Source organism: Eublepharis macularius, chromosome 2 (assembly GCF_028583425.1).
Source record: "Eublepharis macularius isolate TG4126 chromosome 2, MPM_Emac_v1.0, whole genome shotgun sequence".
NCBI lineage: Eukaryota > Metazoa > Chordata > Lepidosauria > Squamata > Eublepharidae > Eublepharis > Eublepharis macularius.
The window spans coordinates 98200644-98221336 of NC_072791.1; the positions used below are offsets into that span (position 1 = coordinate 98200644).

Sequence of the window (20693 nt, forward strand, 5' to 3'; positions counted from 1 at the left end):
AACTTGTCCCAATTCATGAACCGGTTCGTTTGGCCTGTGGTGTGTCACTTCCAGGGGCTGTAGAACAGCCCCCTTGACAGAGATAACAAACTCACAATGAAAAGTTGCAATGAAAATGTGGGATGGAGAAGAAGCTCTGTAACTTCCTCTTCAGAGAAAGAATCTGTAACTCCACCCCACATTTTCATGGCAACTTTTTGGTGCTGCAATGTATTTCAATGTAGCCAATGCAAGTCAATTGGCAATGGAACTTTCCTGGCAGCAGCCGCTTTGGGGGTGTATAACTCAGACATCCAAAATCCAATCTTCGCCAAACTTGGAGGGTGGCTGGAGGAGAGCCTGTTGAAGACTCTCTGTGAGTTTAGTATCTCTGGCTGTCAAGAGGGCCATTCTATAGCCACCAGAAATGACGAACCATAAACCAAACGAACTGCTCTAAAGTTCGTCATGGTTCGTCAGAAATGCACTCCCACATGATGAACCGGTCTGGTTCATCACGAACTTTGGTTTGTATTTTGGTTCATGCCCACCTCTAGTTCCCACCCACTCTTTTCCTCTTTTTGTTGCTGTACAGGGCTGTGGAGGAAATTGGAGGGAAAGCTCTCATTATGCATCCTTTCCATCTCTGCTAGAGCTGAACAGTACCATACTTAGACAAACATGATTTCACTAGAACAGAAGCATTAACCAGTGCTTTTTCTCTAGCCCCCAGTCAAAGCTCAAATCCTGTTATTCAGTGATACTTGTAATAATATAGCCAGGTAGCTTCTTGAAATCATTTCCCAGCAGATGCACCTTAGCTTTGCTCAGTACTTTATCACATATGATGTAACGATGTAGTGTATATATTGATGGGAAGAGGGGAGGATTTGCCTTCATGATCAAATGAGTAATGAAAGGTGTTTGTCTGGACTTTGTAGATAGGAAGTCTTGAATCTGACTTAAATGAGAAAAGATGAATCTCATTAATTTTATCAGATATTTCACTGATAAGTTACTTGACTGTGTGTGTATACAGCAAAAATAGTTAAATGCTTCTTAAATTGCTGTGAAATATTTGCTAGTTAACTTTAAAGGATTGTTTAAGGAGGAAAGCAGGCCTGCTGTGATACATTTTGAGGGGGGGATCAGTTGCATCAGTTGTGACATAGACACCATAATTGATTCAGTTAAATCTCAGGATGCCATTGAAGTGCAATCTGACCCTAGCTATATAGATGATTTCCAGTTGGTGATGCCTGATCAAGAGCCCTGTGGTGCAGAGTGGTAAGCTGCAGTACTGCAGTCCAAGTTCTCCTCACAACCTGAATTTGATCCTGGCGGAAGCTGGGTTCAACTAGCCAGCTCAAGGTTGACTCAGCCTTCCATCCTTCTGAGGTCGGTAAAATGAGTACCCAGTTTCCAGGAGGTAAAGTGTAGATGACTGGGGAAGGCAATGGCAAACCACCCCATAACAAAAAGTCTGCCAAGAAAACATCGTGATGCAACGTCCCCCCATGGGTCAGTAATGACTCAGTGCTTGCATAGGGGACTATCTTTACCTGAGGCCTGATGAAGAGGATAAGCCATTTAGAAGTGTGCAGTTCACCATGTCTAGGCTTGAGCATTGACTGATACCATCAATTTGGGTGGGTTTGGTTGAATGGGTCTGGTAGGTAATAAATGCTCCTCTGCGGGGGAGAGTAGTTCCAACTGCTATAAAAAAAGGCCATCATGAGATCCCTCCTAAAGAGGGGCCCAAATTATGTACTGACTGGTAGCCAACATTCCATTCTTGGGCAAGGTACTAGAGTGGGTGGTGATTATGCAGCTTCAGACGGTTTTGGAAGAGACAGATTATTTGGACCCATTTCAATCCAGATTCAGGCCTGGTTTGAGTACAGGAGTGGCTTTGGTCACCCTGATCAATGATCTTCACTGGGATAGTGACAGAGGGAGTAAATCCCTATTGATTCTCATGGACCTCACAACAGCTTCTAATACTATCAACCGTGGTATCCTTTAGAAGATTCTGGCTGGGCTGGGAGTGAGGAGCACCATACTTCAGTGATTCCACTCTTACTTGGCTGACTGATTCCAGAAGATGATACTTGAGGATGATATTTGGAATCTGATAAGGATCTATCTTGTCCCAATTCTATTTAACTTCTAGTTGAAATACTGGGAGAGATCATCAGGGGAGGGGATTTGGAGTAAGGTGCCACCAATGCATGGATGGCACCCTGCTCTATTTCTCCTTAACTGCTGAGTCAAGTTGGTCTGTGGAAACCCTGAACAGGTGCCTGGAGATGGTAATGAGAGGGCCAATAAACTGAAGCTTAGTCCAGAGAAGATTGAGGTACAGTTGGTCAGTAACAAGACTGCTCAAGGAATGAGGAGTCAGTCTGTTCTGGAGAGAGATGCACTCCCCACAAAGGATCAGATTTGTATCTTGGGGATGCTGCTGTATCCTGGTATAGAGTTGGAAGCTCAAGTCTCCTCTAGTGACTTTAGTCAGCTTTGGTTGATACGCCAACTACTGCCTTTCCTTGAAAAGTGTGATTTGACCATGGTAATGCAGGCTACATAGAATTGCCTTTGAAAACTGTTCAGAAACTTTAATTGGATAATAATATGGCAGTTAGGTTATTGTTGGATAGGGATCATGTCACCCCTGCCTGGAAACATTTACAATGGTTGCTCAACTGCTTCAGGGAACAATTAAAAGTTCTTACCTTTAAGGCTTTAAACAGCTTGAGGGTGGAGTACTTAAAGGACAGTGTCCTCCTGTATGATCTAGCCTACCAGGTATGATTCTGTTCTCAAGCTCTGTTCTTCATGTTGCTACCTGCAGAGTTGAAGCAGGTGGCAACCAGAAACAGGACTTTTTTGGTAGTGGCATCTCGTCTTTTGAATGCCCTTCCCATTGATACTCATCTGGTGCTGACCTTAGTTTCTTTAAGTGCCAGGCCAAAAGGTTTCTCTTTACTCAGGCTTTTAACTAAGGGGTTCCACCTTTTTTTGCTGTCTTATGGTCTGCTCGTAGCCTAAGGACTTTTATTAATATCGTTTTTGGCTGTTCTACTTGTTTTATCTGCTTTTATGTACTGGTTTATTTTGGTTGGCTTGCCTTGTTTTATTGACTTTTAAAATTTATTTTATTGGCTTCACTTATTTTATTGACTTGTTTATTGGTACGATTTTTTAAAAATTCATTATTATCTAGGTTGGTTTAGTTTCATCATTTTAGTTCTGATCTACCTCAAGCAGATCCAGAGAAGAAGCATACAACTTTTCTAAATAAATGAATAAATGCTTATTTGCAACAATATGTGAATATAAAAATTAATTCCTTAACTGAAGATCACATTTTTCAGGCGCAGTTTCTCAGTTTCCCTTCTTTCTCGGTATGGTGGGTCTTCTCTATTATTTCTACAAAGTGTTTAGAACTGATCCTGGATATATTAAGACCACAGAAGAAGAGAGAAAAAAGGTATATTGGTTCAACAAGAATATCTGCCATATTTTCCTCATAAGTTTCCTTTGAGTTTGAGAAGGAGCCAGTCAGACACTCTGAGCCTAACCTATCTCACAGGGTTTTTGTGGGGATAAAATGGAGGTAAAGGGAATTATGTAAGCCACTTTGGGTACTCATTGGAGGTAAAGGTGGGGTATAAATGAAGTACATAAATAAATCTTAAAGTGAGAGTGTAGCAAGGAACACAGTCACCCCTAAAAGAAAATTTGTTCCTTGTAGCTGTCATATAAGGTTAGGCTAGAGTGGTCTAGGGACATCACTTATTGAAGGGAACAATCCTAGAGGAAGGCAAGATGAGCCTCTTATAGAATGAACAAATTACAAGAAGGTATGCCAAAGCAGGGGTGTATTGTAAACTGAAGACTGAAAACACCACCTGAACTCACAGTATGTAAAATGTGATAAGCATACAATTATGAACAATATTCAATGTATAAATACACAGAAAATGGGCAATGTAAATGTGTAAATATATACTACATCAAAAAGGAGTTAAAGTACATGACAGACAGATTGTCAGCCTGTTTCGAGTAGATCTTCATCAGACCATTTCTGTATTATCTTCTTTATTCAATTTTAAAACAGCCACTAATTCAAAGCTAGGAACCAAAAAAGGTCTCTCACCCTGTTACCCTAATAGAAGGTTTCCCTAATTAGTTGGGGGAATTAGCATTAAAGGAGACAAGCTAGAGGAGATAATTGGGATTCTCCAACAATGTATATGGGGATTATTCCTTTAGAGAACTCTCAAATAAACAGGAACGATTTTTTTAATTGAAAGAGGAATACAAGGCAAGCATAGAGGAAACTGTACACAGCACACACGCAGGGCTAATTAAGAAAATAGAAAGAAAATAGGAAAGCAGTTTCTGGGGAAGGGCAATATTTAGAGAAGGAGGTTCACAGGAGCAGCAAAACGACCAGCGTTTCGTGGAAGAGGAGAGGCCCAATTAAGTTTGGGGGCGTGTGATGGAATCCAAAGGCACGCGCGCGCACACAGCACATGGCAGGGAAGCCCAATTATAGGGCAGAACACTCCCAGAAACAGTAACTTAATGGTTTGTCTGGAGGTATGACAATGAGTTGGGAAAGGTTTGATATGACTATCTGGGATGTCCTATAGGTAAAAATATTGTTTGATGATCACTTGGTAGGTACCAGACAGAAAGGCTATCAGACTTGCTGAATATCTTTGATTAGGGTTAGTGGGTGAGGGGAAGTAGAGGAGGCCTTTGACGGGATTATGCAGGGAGTATTCTCAAGGGGTCTCATTATTTCTGCATCTCTCTGGAGCCTGGAGGGGTAGTCAGTTAGCCACCCACTGAATTGTGTTCTGTTAACTTTCCAGTTTCCAGGCTGGCTGGCATCCACTCTGCCTTGAGCCATGCAGTGTCTTGAACTAATGCATGGAATGGGTTTATGATATTTTATCCATAAATTACCCTTTCAGGGTACAGGGGTCAAACTGGGGGAGGCCAATGGTAAAAGCAGGCATCGGGACCTCCAGAAGCAAATCTCCTGCCACCCTTTTCATTGACACTGGAACTTCCCTTAACATCTTAGGCAACAATCCTCTGGGAGATGGGTTGCTGCTGAATGTGTGTGGCACCTATGATGTACTCAGAGGTAGCCAGTTGGATATAAAAGGGTTTGGACACTTCAGAGTGCATGAGAGCTGGGGCTCTAGTGAGATTGCATCTTAGCTCAGCAAAGGTGGTTTGCTGTAAAAGAAGCAAAATGACATCAGATGCTGAATTGGTGGCTCTTTTACATTATAAACTGTCTAAAGAAACAGGACAACACAGAAATGGTCTGCTGAAGATTAACTCAAAATGGAGTTAGACTAGCAATCCATCTGTTTGTTATTTAGTTTAACTCTTTTTTGATGTCAATTTTTCAGTGTATTTATATATCCATTACTGATACATTGAATATTGTTCACAATTGTGTGCTTGTTACACTTTTTAAAATTGTAGTGGCTTCAGCATGCAGTTTATAATACACCCTTTAACTATAGATCTCGTGGTGTCTGCTTTGCCTGAGCAGCTAGCATCCTGGGTATATGACTACTTTGTATATTCAGTAAGATGTGCAATAAGATATGACCTGTTTAGCTTAATTTTGAAACTAGTGAAAATCCCATCCCATCTCATTCATCACTTTTCTTTCAAAGGAAAAACAACAGCTGAGTACATGATGTTCTAATGATGCCAAGACAATGGTTGCAAAACTTGTTCTGTCTTTCAGAATATTATAAACCTTGCAGAATCTGGCTCCTTGGATTTCAGAACATTTTGTACATCCTGTCTTGTAAGTCAAGCTGTACTGTTTATTTGTATTTATTTCATTGTTTATTTTCACATGTGTATGCGTAGACTTGAATACAGGAACTTCCTAGAGTTTGGGCAGATATTCATGACCCCACTCTTTTGGTGGCTGGCCAGATTCTAAGCCCATGCGCCAGGGGCAGGCTGAGGGCCTTTAGTGTTTAGTTACTTCCTGACTTTCACTGCAACTAATACAGAAGAATTGGCTGCCCTGAGGCAGTAGGAGAAGCAGGCAGGATGTGTGATTGTATAGTGAACAATTACAGATTGGCAGTTCTGTTTTCTTAAAACCAGTTTGTCTATTTGACTGTTTCTTGGAGGATTTATGAGACGTTTTTACTTATTTATTTAAAACATTTTAGTGCTGCCTTCACACCCAACTTAGGGCGAGTATATATAAAACATTCTAAAGTAATAATTAAACAAAGTACACAAATGGGTAGGAGGGTCAGTAAGGGAATGCCAAACAAAACATAAAAGATGTGAGTGGGGGCAGGGGGGAGATGAATCTCCCTGTGGAGGGAACTCCACAGTTTTGATGCTCAGATAACAAGGGTGCATGAAGCAGGGCATCTGAAGATAACCTGGTCAGGTAGGATCATATGGGAATAGGGTCCTTAATGTATGCTGGGCCATAGCAGATAAAAGACACTCCTGGCCATCTGCTTTTCCAGCAAGAGGCCTCGGTCAAGCAGCACCCACAAGCTAGGAACCTGCTCCTTTAGATGGAGTGCAACCTCATTCAGAACAGGAGAAACTTCAATTCCTGGGTCAATCCTTCACCCAACACTAGTACCTCCATTTTATCAGGATTAAGTTTCATTTATTTTCCCTCATCAATCTCAAAACTGTGATTCATGGTTTCATGTCCTCCTTAGGATCCACTGGAAATGTGAGACAGAGTATCATCCATATAGTGGTGACAACGTAGGTGTCCAGAAGTGGGCCCAACCTATTGCCATAGCTGCCCCTGTACTTACACCAGGGTCACAAGATATCCACTTGGGACCCTGAAGTGCTAGCAATAGGAAAGACCGCCAGGACAGTGGTAACGGGGAGAAAGGCTGGAACAGCAGCAACGCTGTATTGTTGTTGTTGGTTTTTATTTATAGTCCACCTTTCTCACTGAGATCCAAGGTGGATTACATACTGCAAGTGAATACAATATAATCAATAGCTAGGACATTCACAGAGCAAAAGTACAATATGATCAATAGTTAGGACGTTCAATGAAAGCAGATACAATAGGGTATGGTAGCCTCACATTTGAAAACTAGCATAAAGCCAAACACATAGATGACACCTTTATGAATTAAAGAGTAAGTAATCAACATGACATCTTTAGCAACATTGAACTGCCCAGTAGAATTATATTTACATCAGCAGACAGTACTCAATAGCCTCGTCTATAGTCCCTGTCCTTACCAAGGTATCTCCTTGAGCTGTTTCTTATGACTGTATGGGTCCTAAACCACAACCAACAGCTGCCATGTCAGCCAGGACAGTAGCGGCCACTAGGAAGTGTGTTGCATTAGCAGTATTACAGTTTGGGCTTTTAAAGACCACACTTAAGTCACTGCCAACATCCGGCCAACATTTAGCCCCGTCAGGACAAAGGGAGGGGGAAAAGAGACTGTACATGCAGCCCAAGATTCACTTGAGGTCTCACAGGGCTGCTAGTTGTTGTGAGACTTCAGGGGAATTAACTGAGCATGTGCAGCCTGTTGTATTAGCTATATAAGGGGCTTAGAAGCAAGCCAGTGAGGAGGTGGCTGGACAGGCTGTGCAAGAGAGATCCAGTGGAAAAGAGGAGGAACCAAGTGCTGCAGACCCCTCCACTCTCCAGTTCTGAGGCTTTGCAAGTCCAAGCAGGACAAAGAAAGGTGGGATGGCTAAGAGGGCTGTTAAGGGCAACCTCACATTAGGCTAAATCTCTGGATGAAATTTCCTAGCAATTTATGTAGATATTAAAAAGCATGGGGGATCAAATAGAACTTTGTAGGACCCCAGAGGTCAGCAGCCTCCCACAGCACCTTCCCTCCCACACCACCTTTTGAAACCACCACAAAATGGTGCCTGCCAGACCCAATCTTAACCCTGAAAGGTGGTGCAGAAGGATACTATGATCAAAAGCCACAAGGAGAATCATCAAGGTCCTGCTCCCCCATCCATCTTCCAATGCATGTGTCACCCTCTTATACACTGCCACTACTATAAGCCTCCCTCTACAGATCTGGGACTTCACAGACATTTAAGGCCTGTCTCAGTATGCCACCTGTCTAGCCTCCAATTTATCATGTAGAGAATCCTGACCCAAATACTCACACAGGTTCTCTCTCTCCTTTTCTACAGACTCCGCCAGGCAAGCAGCCAATTCCCTATATTCACTACCCCTCACCCAGCTACAACCTATGACTCAGTGTTTAGACCCAGGGAACTCAGTGTTTAGACTCTCTGCACACTGCCACCAATTAGTTAAATTAATCCCATTGGTCATGACCAGAATGCTTGATGCTCTTGTGTGTATTTTGTTTCCTCTCAAGCGACAACTTCAAGCCAGCCAGGGTTAAAATAGAAAAAGAATAACTTTTATTTATAATATATTGAACACGGGAGTGAATGATTTAAAACACATATCGTTTTTAAAAGGTACACTTATAACCCCACATTCGTATACCAGTGGATGATTATAATATAAATTAACAAATGTCAATAGCCAGCTATTATCTCTTCTACTCCTCAGCAGATCAAAACTTTTCTCTCTCACTAACTGCTTTATAGGATCTTCCAACTGTCACTAGCTCCAGCATTCCACTTGCTCTCATTGGCTAATTCCTGGGCTGGAACTAGTCATATCCATCACAGCAGGTCATCTACCAAGGCCACCAAGGTCATTTTAGTCAAAACAGTCCACTCTGTCCAGGAATCCTTGGATTTGTCCAGCCACCATTCATTCAGTCACCTTGTTTAAGAAAGGTGCATTTGAGACTGGACAATAACTATTTAAATCTCTTGGATCCAAAGAGGAATGTGAAAAGATTGGAAACATAACCAACTGTACCATTACCACGAAGCCAATAAAATATTTAGGGATAAACGTATCACCATGAAATGAGAACCTTTTCAAAGATAATTATGAAAAGGTATGGACTGTAATTATTGAAGATCTGCAGAGATGGCAAAAACTGAATATTTCATGGTTTGGAAGAATTGCAGCTGTTAAAATTAATATACTACCTAAAGTGAACTTCCTATTCCAAATTATCCCAATTTACATTGAACAAAAGATTTTCAACAAGAGGCAAAAAGTAATAAATGATTTTGTATGAAAAGGAAAGAAACCAAGGGTAAGACTCAAAGTATTGCAAGATGATAAAAACCCTGGAGGACTGGCTGTACCGAACTTCAAATTGTATCATCAAGCAGTGGCATTAATTTGGATAACAGATTGGATCATGAATACAAGCAGCAGGTATATCAAATTGGAGACAGCAGATGCTAAAGAAAGTATCCACAATTATTTATGGGCAAAAAAATCTTGCAAATCCATCCATAAACAAGATGGCACCCATCTTATAAGGAATGGATTGCTTAAAATATGGTTTGAATGCAGAAATAGATTGAGCCCATCAATTTCCCCACTGATGTCGCCAATTAATGCCTACTACGATGCAGTAGAGAGAAATAGAATTGATCAATTCATTTATTAATCAATGATAGACAAAGAAGGGAATATAAAAATATAGCAAGAAATCCAGGCTCAAGGCAAACACATTCCATGGCTGATTTATCACCAAATAGTATCAAGATTCAAGGATTAAATTCTCAAAGAAGGCAGCAGGCTAAGAGCAAAAACACAATTTGAATTATTAATATCTGGAGACTTGTTGCATCTTTTGGGGAAGATTTATGAAATGTTACTGTAGTACCATACAGAAATGGAGCAAGTCAAGTATGATAAAATGGATGCAAAATTTTGGGGAAACTATTCTGATGGACTTATGGGAAAATTTATGGACTAAGGACATAAAATTTACAGACTGTCAGTTATTGAGAGAAAATTGGTATAAAATGTTCTTTAGATGGTGCATTACTCCCAAAGACAATGCGAGAATCAGTAAGGGTTACAGTGCATATTGTTGGAAATGTCAGAATATGGACGCAACATTTTACCATATGTGGTGGACTTGTAAGGAATCACAAAAATTTTGGACAAAGAGATGCAAAAGGTTCTCAAACTGAGATTTGAACTAAATCCAAAAAGTATGCTCTTAAATATTCTACCAATTAATGTGAGAAAAGAACAAAAAGATCTCTTCCATTGTATGGTGACGGCAGCGAGAGTACTATTTGCAGCAAAATGGAAAACTTATGCTTGTCCAGGACTTCCAGAGTGGAGAGAGAAGATTGATGAATACGCTTCAATGGATAAATTGATTACCTATTTACATAATAGACCATTAAATGAGTTCTGGAAAAAATGGAAGGATCTTTTTGAATATTTAGGTATAATTAATTGATATAGAAGCTCAGAGGGAGAGAGGGAAGGAGAAATGTTATGTATTCTGGCTAAGGGAAGACAAATATGCAACTTTCTTCTTTATTAGATCAAAGAAGCTTAAGTGTATTGTTTGTTTAACTCCCAAAACTATTAAAATATATTGCTTACATACATATTGTTTGTATAAGATTGTATAAGTTTCAGTTTTAATGTCTAATCTAAAATCTGTATAATCTTTTTGTTATGCACTTTACTATACTTCCTTTTCTTTTAAATAAAATTCTTTATATATATATATATATATATATATATATATATATATATATATATATATTAAAAGAGAGAGAGAGAGACTTTCATCCTCATGCTGTGCATTTTGTTTGCATGACCCTCAGAATTTTTGGAACAAATTGCAAGCTATTAGGAGAAGGTAAAGATCCACTCTGCCAGGTGCTTCTGTGAGCTTTTCTGCTGAATCCAATTCATTGTGGCATCAAACTTGGCTAACTGAAGATAGCATGATGACTTATAATTGTGGATGTTTTGTGTTTTGTATATGTTGCGAATTAAGTTTATAATGGTTAAATGATAGATATTATGAAGCAAGAGACACGCATATTTTGTATGGACTATGTTTTAATTATTTTTTGTCATCCTTGATCAGGTGAAAAAACCTTTGAGATCCATGCATTGCCACAATTGCAATTTGTGTGTAGCTAAATACGACCAACATTGTATTTGGATTGGGCACTGTATAGGTGAGTTTCTTTGAACCCAACAGGAACTCTGGGTTGTTTTGTGTTTTGGTGCTGAAAATGATTCTGAGGCCAGAGTTTAATTACGTAGCGAGTTTCTAGTGGTGAAGTGCACCATTAAGCTTTACAAGGAATTGTATCCCATTGAACTCTACATCCCAGAATATGATAGCACAGTAGCTTCATGAGAAGATTGCACAGCTGGGATATTTTTAAAGTCCTTCATTTAAGATATTTAAGAGTTTTTGTATCTTTGCATTTTAATGAAGAATATGGGATTCAGATACACATGCTAATTCATGATTTTTAACTGTAGCAATATTAATTTTAATTCTTGGTAATAACTGCTAGAATGCTTGGGGCAAACACTAATAGGGCCAAATTTGGCTCAGATTTTCATATGTATAGGAAAAAGAAAGAGCTCTCTTCAGTTAGTTAGGGAGTCTCGGTAGCTGGAGAGTGTTTTGTGAATAGGATGTAATTGTATCATGTCTTTTACTCTAGGTGTTGGCAACCATTGTTATTTTGTCCTGTTTCTCCTTTTCCTGACAATGGTGAATATCTGGACTTTATATGGCACAATTTTATGTATGTATACCAGACTCTTATTTTACCATGTAGTTTGCTAGCAGCTGCTATCTGATGATCCTTAGCATCCTATGTATAGCACTTAATCCAGAATGTGAAACTGTATCATGCTGCAATTAAAATGATAGAAAACTGGAGGGATAGGCTTGAGATATGAACAGTCACAAACAGAGGGGAAATAACACTTCTGCATGAGAACTGTACTGTTACTGGTGCAGAAAACATCACGTAAGAGGTAGTGAGATGAATAATTTCATTAGGGCACTTTTGCAGAGAGATATGGGGTGAAAAGTTTTCCAGTACTTTTCTTTTCTGCAGAAATTTCTATGTTTGTAAAGATTTGGGGATTCATGAAATTAATAAAGAATGAATATCATTGCCAATACAATATTAGGCAAGTTTGGTAATTTCAAAATGGTTACTCATGTTTTTCAGATGATTATCCATGGGAATTGTGTGAGAGAATACATGTATGTTTTATTGATTTGTAAATTGGAGGGGGGAATAATATCACAAATATATGCAATCCAGATAAAAAAGCAAATTATGAGCTGACTTGATGTACATGTCAAATCAAAACCGATGCTAAAAATACATATTTGTGTGTCTCCTCTCACATGATGGAAGGGATATTGTAATCATCATCATCATAATAATAATAATAATAACAACATTCGATTTATATACCGCCCTTCAGGACAACTTAATGCCCACTCAGAGCGGTTTACAAAGTGTTATTATTACCCCACAACAATCACCCTGTGAGGTGGGTGGGGCTAAGAGAGCTCAAGAGAACTGTGACTCGCCCAAGGTCACCCAGCTGGCTTTGTGGAGGAGTGGGGAATCAAACCCGGCTCTCCAGATTAGAGTCCCGTGCTCTTAACCACTACACCAAACTGGCTAGGGAACTAACAAGAAATGTAAATGGTGCTATAGAGAGTGAAACTGAAGTCAGTGGGCTTAGATTGGTGTAACCCTACTTAGAACTGCTCTGTTAATGTGGATAGTTACAGTCTGATGTGTTAACAAGCATGTTGACAACATTTCATGCACCGGTCTTTCGGTATGCTAAAGTTAGCATGTCAACAGTTTTCAGTGTCTTCCTTGTTTTCCTTAAATTTAAACAGTGGAAGTACATGCCATAATTTTACAAGTATTGTTCCAATAGTAACTTCCACATAAAGCTTTGAATTTGTTCAGATGTAATATTTAAACCATGGTTTATTTGTGTATTTATTTTCTGATCACATATTTCAGTTCAAATATTAACATAGAATACTTTTAAAACTCTTTCTACTAAATGTAAGTCAAATTAAACATGTTAAATTAACTCATGCTCTATTTAGGGCATTCATCTTTTTTCCTGGAAAACCCATATCACTGTGTAAAAGTAGAGTAATAATAATTGTCAAGTTCTGCAACAAATAAATATTTGATCCTGGCTGTAGTAAAGAAGCTGTTCTTTTTTATCTTTAGACTGAGCTGGTCCTATTGGCAGTTTGGAAGACTGACTACACTTCTCATTAAGTTTAAAGGCCATATTTTGGCAGAAAAGTATCTTAGAAATCTTTTAAATTGTAAATGTGTAAATAGCAAGTTGACACAGTAGATCTGGTGAACAGCACATTTTTTTCATGGAAACTTTTATTTAAAATAATAATAAATTCCTTCTCTCAGATTGGTCAGAACACTGTATGGTAACATACCAGAAAGATGGAGCATGGACATCCTTCACCCAGATAGTATCTTGTTCTCCATGGGTCTCATACATTTTCACACTTGTATCTTTTCATACTTCGTGGGCTTCGGTGCTGTTAATCCTTCAGCTCTATCAGGTATTATTTGGATTTATTAAATGTATATTGCTTAAAAGCATTGCATTTCCTGAGGCCTTCTCAGTAGCCTATTTTGTGTTGCTCATATTTAACATATGTGAATTAATCCCTAGTCTCATACTTACCTAATCCATACTTCAAATCAATATATACCTCTCAAGAGAATCTCTGCAAATCCGTAGATTTTCTATATGACATTTGAGGTTTGAACATTTTATGGCTGCCCTATGGAAACTCAGAGGCTTGGGCAGTATGATCTGAGCACTGGCATAAGGGCCAGACTGTTGCCATCATTCCCACAATGGGCACCCAAATCTAGAGGATCAAGAATGAGTGGGTCCTTATTACTCTAATATGTCTGTGTCACACAGTTGTCCTACACTGTTTGGGCAGATCAGGGAAGTGGGCGGGGGGAAGTACTTTGCTACTTAAGGGTCTCTGCATTGGTGTATCACCAACATGTTTATTTTTTAGTAGAACCACCTTTAAATTTAGGATATTGCTTTTGTTGCAGCTCCACAAACCTTTGTTTGAAATCTTGCAAATAAGTGGACCCTTAAGGCTGTGCTGTCAGTTTAATTCTGATATATAGCAGATGTTTGTTGTTGAAAAAGCATTAGGGTTTTGATGGGAAGACATGGGAGAAAAATAGAACTGATATCAGTCTCTAAATATGTAGGATGAATAATTTATCCTGCCCACAGGTGTGATTAGTGCTGAACCAAAAGCTGTCCTGTAGCTCAGCTGTGCTAAACCTTATGTGACCTCTAGAGATAGCTGACTTGGGAGCATTAGTCCTTTTAAAAAATACTATTATATAAGTAGATAGAGATAGCTTGACTACATAAATAGCCACTTTTCTGGTGCTTTTCACTCAGGAAGCAAATACTGAAATTTTGGAAAGCCTGTTTGATTCAAGATGAATTGCTGAATGTCATTTAGTCAATGGTTTATGTTGCAGTAGTATTTACAGCCTTCCCTTCTTGCTTGCATATCATTATTTGTTTGGCTTGAGGGATGTGTGCACATGCAAAAAAACAGGAACACGTTTAATCCAAGGTTGCAGTTAGATCTCAGGCTCAGCTGCTGAGATCCAGCAGCAGCCATCCATATTGTCATGAAACGGTACATTTGGATGCATTGTATATTATAGTAAAGCAGAATAGGTGCACGTGAATTCTCTCTTATTCTCTCTTATACAAATAAAACAGTTAAAAGTGAATGTTTAAGTATTGTTGCCAGAATATCATTAGCATGTGTGGAAGGAGAAAGCAAGTCCAGGGATAAAAAGCATGCATTTGATGCTGATGGACAAACTGACAATGTGTAAATATATGTAGAAGAGGAAACATTGCTGTAAAGAAAAGATGGTCTCCTTTGTACAATTCTGGAACCAAAGTTATCTACTAGGTGAAATTATTAAGAGAGAAATTTTGGAATATTTTTAGTCTTCATTTGGTTGTTTTTTAGTGAATAGTGTCTATGAGACTTCTTTGGTTTTAATCTGAGATGTTACTTTATGTTGATTTTTAACTATGTAGTTATGTAATCTGTGTAAATTATGCAGAGGAGTTAGCTGTGTTAGTCTGTAGCAGCAAAATCAAAAAGAGTCCAGTAGCACCTTTAAGACTAACCAACTTTATTGTAGCATAAGCTTTCGAGAAACACAGTTCTCTTTGTCAGTTCTCTTGCATCTGATGAAGAGAACTGTGATTCTCGAAAGCTTATGCTACACTAAAGGTTAGTCTTAAAGGTACTACTGGACTCTTTTTGATTGTGTAAATTATGTGATTTATGTGGAGGTATATGGAGGTTGTATAACTGTATACAATATAAAGGTAAAATAGAACAGGAAAACTTCAATAATTCTGCTTAACTTAGGGTTGCTCTGGTCCTTGGTTTGACATACCCTGCCCATTAATGTGATGGTGCTGTGAAAGGTCCCTTTACTGTGTACCTTGGTCTGTTTTAACAACTGTAATTATGTTGTGCAGACTCAGTGATAATATATTAGGAAGAGACTCATAAGTCAGGCTGTTTCCAGGATTGTACCTCTGATTATTAATGATTGACCAAGGTCTAAAGATCAGTTTTCCTTTTACTTTTGTGAATAAAGACTAAAGAGTAAAGACTCTTTTCTCCAAAACCATCCTACTCCATAACATTGTTGCAATAGAATGGAGGAGGAAAGAGCTGTCCTGAGCTACTTGGAGGTAGCAAGTGGGGGCGGAAATGACTGATAGAGATGGAGAGCTCAAGCTTCGTTGTTAATGTTCCCTGTCTCCCAAATTTTCGTTGTATTAGTCACTCATTTAACAACATCAAAATGGTTGTATTTCAATTAGCTTGTTTAAAATGCAAGTGGGGAAATTGATTCTTTTGATACATACAGCATTTCAGGTAGTACATCATTTCTTTCTATTTGCTTATTGAGTTGTCCTTCAAATACCATTTTCCCTTTTTACTATACTAAGATTGCATTCCTTGGATTGACTTCACATGAAAGGATTACCCTCTGGAGGCAGAGGAAACATTCAAAGCATCCTGTTTCACTCAGGAAAACTCCATATAAGTAAGTAATTTTTGGAATTTAGCATTCTTTTTCAAAATTCACATTTCAGTTTTATTATGTCCTAGAAAAGAACAATTTTCCCCAGCTGTTGCATACATATTTGCAATTGATGAAGAGAGCTGTGGCTCTCAAAAGCTTATGCTACAATAAAGTTGGTTGGTCTTAAAGGTGCTACTGGACTCTACTGTAGTTGCAATTGGCATTGCTCATGCAGAGTTTTCAAAAGTAATCAGTGACAGAGGGATGCCTAGAGTGTGTGTATTTCCCTTAGTGAGGAAAGCGAGGAATCTATTGTTTTCACTCCAGTGTAAACACCACCAATTGTATGCTGTAGCCTGGCTGCTTTGGTTCTGGCAGAGATTCAGAGGTGAGTGAGAATTCAGCACCTGACTGCAATTTTTCATTCCTCTTGAACTGTCTTATATTGGTTTAAAATATTTATGCCACCTTCCCATTGCAATATGGGATGCAACTAAAATTCTGAACGAATTTCAAGTCTTGAAGTTTTTCAATATCCTCCTTCCTCTCATTTTGGAAATAGTCTAAGCATAGCTTAAGTGCTTATGGTGCAGTGCACAGTCTAAGTGGTGGCTGAGTAACTTGCTATCTTGTGCAGAATGTTTTTAGCATTTCATAACCCCTCAGCTGTCCCTGTAAAAAATGGCAGCACTCATTAAAAGCAGGACCATGTACCAGCATGTTATTACTGTATTATGGTAGGTTCTTGCAAAGCATCTAACCTGACAGATATTCAAGTGGCTAGGTGAGTGTTAATTTTATGTTAGCTTCAGTTCTAAGCCATGCCAGGACACTCATCTAATATTTAAAAGTGACACTGGACCAGATCTTAAGATCTGTGTTGATTTACAGCAGTCTCTGAGAGAAGAGCTTGCTGTTCACCAAGATATGTTCTAACGTTAGACCCCTTCTTCATACTGAAAGGGCAGTTTATGAATATGGAATATCATAAACCCCTTTTCCCCATGTGCCTGAAGCACAAAACACCTGGCAAGGCAGAACAGATGTCAACTGTGACTGGAGTTGAAAAATTACCAAAAGGTGAGTCAGATTGACTAGCTGCCCCTCCACGTCCCAGAGAAGCATTTAAGTAAAACAAAGAAGTCTTCCAGGAGTTCCTGAGTTTATCTCATCCGCACCCTTCCATCCTTCCCTCACCCACCTTCCTAATCAGAGCTATTCAGGGAAATAATAGCTCTTCCCATCCAGCAATTGCAGGACATCAAGCACCTTCCTCACCTATAGATATGCACAATCAAGACTTTCCCAATTCATTGTTTCACCTCTGGACAAGCCATTAAGCTATTGTTCTGGGGGCAGAAGATGTAACTCTGCCCCAGGGTACATTTTGCACTGTAACTGGACTGCCCAGCCATGTGTTCAGTGTGTGTGTTCCTTGGATCCATATGCACACCCTCAGACACACGTCTGAGCCTTCTTCTTGCCACGAAACACTGGTCATTCATGCTGCTGCTTCCCTGGATGTCCTCCCTCTCCTAGACTGGTAAATATCGCTCGGCCCTGAATCTCTCTCCCTCCTCTGCACTGATTTCTTAGTTAGCCTTGTGTGTGTGTGTTGTGTGTAGAGATGGGCGCAAAACGAACCACGGAACAGAATTCCGTATGGAATGACTGGTTTGTTTGCACCAAAGCATGCGTTCCATGGGAACGCGTTTTTACGGAACAGATGAATTTTTTCAGCTGTTCCATGGCCGATTCGGAGTTTCACAGAACCCATGCCAGTTTCAGCCCATCGGCTGAACTCAGCGCGGGGTCTGTGAAACTGACAGCCCCTGCGCAGAAGAAAGGGGCTGTCAGTTTCACAGACCCCCTATGCTGGGTTCAACCAATGGGCTGAAACCAGCGGGGGGGGGTCTGTGAAACTGACCGCCTCTTTTCCTGCTATCCGGGCTGTCAGTTTCACAGACCCCCGCGCTGGAACCAGTGCAGGGTCTGTAAAACTGACAGCCCGGGCAGTAGGAGAAAGGGGCTGTCAGTTTCACAGACCCCGCGCTGGGTTCAGCCCATTGGATGAAACTGGTGCAGGGTCTGTGAAACTGATAGCCCCATTCTCCTGCTGCCCAGGCAGCAGAAGAAATGGGCTGTCTGTTTCAAACGCCCCGCATCGGCTTCAGCAGCTGGTGCAGGGCAGTTGAAATGCCACGAACCACAAACTGGGAAAAGGTCGGAAGTTAGTGGTTTGAGGTTCCGCGGAATGCTACGAACCACAAATCACGTTGTTCGGGGGTTTTTTGGTTCGTGCCCATCTCTAGAGTGTATTTTGTGCAATCGCTTTTTTACTGCTCCTTTAATAAAAACTGTTCCTGTTGAACACCTGCCTGGTTCATTCAGAGAGTTCTCTAAGGGAACAATTGGTATACATTGGTGGACATCTCGTAGTTACCCCCTTTCGCTGCATCTCCTTTTATGCGAATTCCCCCAATTCGCAAGGAAACACACCGTTTGGGTAAAATTTGTTCCCATGTGAGCAGTTGAAATTGTGGACAGGCAACAGCTAAATATTGAGCTAGACTCCACTGGTAAGGGGATTTGTGGACAGGAGGAGCCCCTAAATTTGCAATAATTGTTTTGATAGATGGAGGACTCTTTTTTAGTTTTAGTGGTGTTTCTAAATTTTAAGAGTTCCTTACATACAGCTGATTTTGTGCTGATAGTTTATTTTTAGAGTATAAATACCATATTTCCTATGACCTGATTAACACTTGCAGCAATCAGGTTCAGAGGAGCTGTTTGTAAAGAGTCAATTATTCTTGTAGGGGGTACACATGCTCATGTGAGATGCATCCATGTGGACATATCATTTCTTACAAAGAGTGCCTCTGCTTAGCCCTGAGCTTAGCAATGGGCCCTGTACTCTCCCAAGGGAAACAGAGGTTACCATTGGTGTTATCCCATCCTGTGTTTCAGAGCTTATTTTGCTGATGATTGAGTTAAAGCACTTCCTTTTTTACTGTCTTAGTGTTTTTTTCTCCCCTTCCTAGTCACGGATGCCTGCAGAACCTAGCAGATTTCTTTCAGTGCAGATGTTTTGGAATGTTGAAGCCCAATGTAGTCGACTGGACTAAGCAGTATACACTAACATTTCATTCAGTGAAAAATAAAAACATTCATCCTGTGTGAAGAAAACCTGCACCAAACCCTTTCAGATGGAAGCATAAACAAAATTGAATTTGGCATATTGTATGGTTTGTTTTGAAACAGCCTTTATTGCATTATTACTATATGGGGGGAGAGGGGTGAAGTTTGCAGGCATAAATTGCTGTAAACTGGGTAATGTGATGATGGCAGGGTTTTCATATGAAATTTTCAAATAATTTCAACTGTGAAATGTCACTTTTCAAATTGTTAACAGGATGTGTTTTTATAAAGCAGCTCAGAAATCCTATGCATTGTTTTTCCTATATGTCCAGCTATTAAAATTGCACTTGGCAGTTAAGGGAAATAAAGGATGTTTGGAATTTTCAAAATATTTTAGTATATGAAACCTTATTTTGTAACTTGTAATTACTTATCTATATCTCTGGTGTATAAATCTGTATATAAAGGCTGTTTAGATGTAATATATTCATGTGCACATTTATTAAATTAGAACTTTTTTATTTACAAGTGTAGTTACTTTCAGAAGAAATTGCATTTATGAATCAGTTAACTAAATAATAATAACTGAAATATTTCTCTCAAGTTCGCTCTTGCATTTAGAAATAGGTAGAGAAAAATGGAATATGAGTTCTCAAAATGTACTAATTTTCAGAACTCAGCTTAGGGTTACAAAAAGTCCTCTGTCTTAAAATTGAAAAGATTGTAACTCTGGAAGGCATGCAGCTGAAACTGATAGCCACATTTCACAGTGGCCTCAACAGACAACAAGAGTTCCAGGGAACCCTGCTGTGAGTTTCATGCCGGAGGAGAACAAAGCAAAGGTCACATTGAAGAATAGAAGATAAAAAATTAGTAAACAGAAGGTGTGTGAAAGGTGGTGTTTGCTTGGGTGAGAGTAAAATAAGGAGAATTCCTGCAGTTGTGTCCTCCTGTGTAGATTGAATTTATTTAGTCTTCTACACAGTATATTCATTGATTTTCTTGTTTATTGAATGCGCAACCTAGGCTAAAAGCAACATTAAGACAGCATCATGATGTGAATTAAGGTTTTCACTTTTTGTTTCTACCAGTTATTTTCTGCTAAAAATATTTTTCTTTAAGAGAAAATATTGTAAAAATTAGAATTGCTGTCTGTTTAATAACCATTTACTGTTTTGAAAAACAAAGATGGTAGAGTTCAGAAGCAGGATTGTGAACCATGCCAGAGTCCATTGTTAGAAGAACCTAAAAAAGAATAAGTTGTCATCAAAGAATATAATACTTTCCTCCATGTCTACAATTTGTTAAGAAAAAAAATCCAACAGCACATTTGTAAGTGGTTGGTATGCTGCAGTATGCTTGGAGATAAAATGGGGAATGACAGGGTTTGAGAGGATCAGAGGTAGTTTGTCAGTTGTCCTGTAAGTGGATTTGCTTTTGATGATGGGAAATACGTCTTTTGTAATTATTACAAACTTTGG

General features: G+C 39.3%; 1 protein-coding gene across 1 annotated transcript in view; it reads left to right on the plus strand.

Moving 5' to 3' along the window:
- Window positions 1-20592, plus strand: part of ZDHHC13 (zinc finger DHHC-type palmitoyltransferase 13) — a 60297-nt gene extending 39705 nt beyond the window's left edge. Inside the window, exons 11-17 of the mRNA XM_054970979.1 lie at window positions 3348-3472; window positions 5765-5827; window positions 11010-11103; window positions 11605-11688; window positions 13366-13523; window positions 15998-16095; window positions 19116-20592. Coding sequence (XP_054826954.1) covers window positions 3348-3472; window positions 5765-5827; window positions 11010-11103; window positions 11605-11688; window positions 13366-13523; window positions 15998-16095; window positions 19116-19254 — 761 coding nt within the window. The 3' untranslated portion in view covers window positions 19255-20592. The remainder of the gene's footprint in view (window positions 1-3347; window positions 3473-5764; window positions 5828-11009; window positions 11104-11604; window positions 11689-13365; window positions 13524-15997; window positions 16096-19115) is intronic.
- Window positions 20593-20693: the final 101 nt, after the last annotated feature.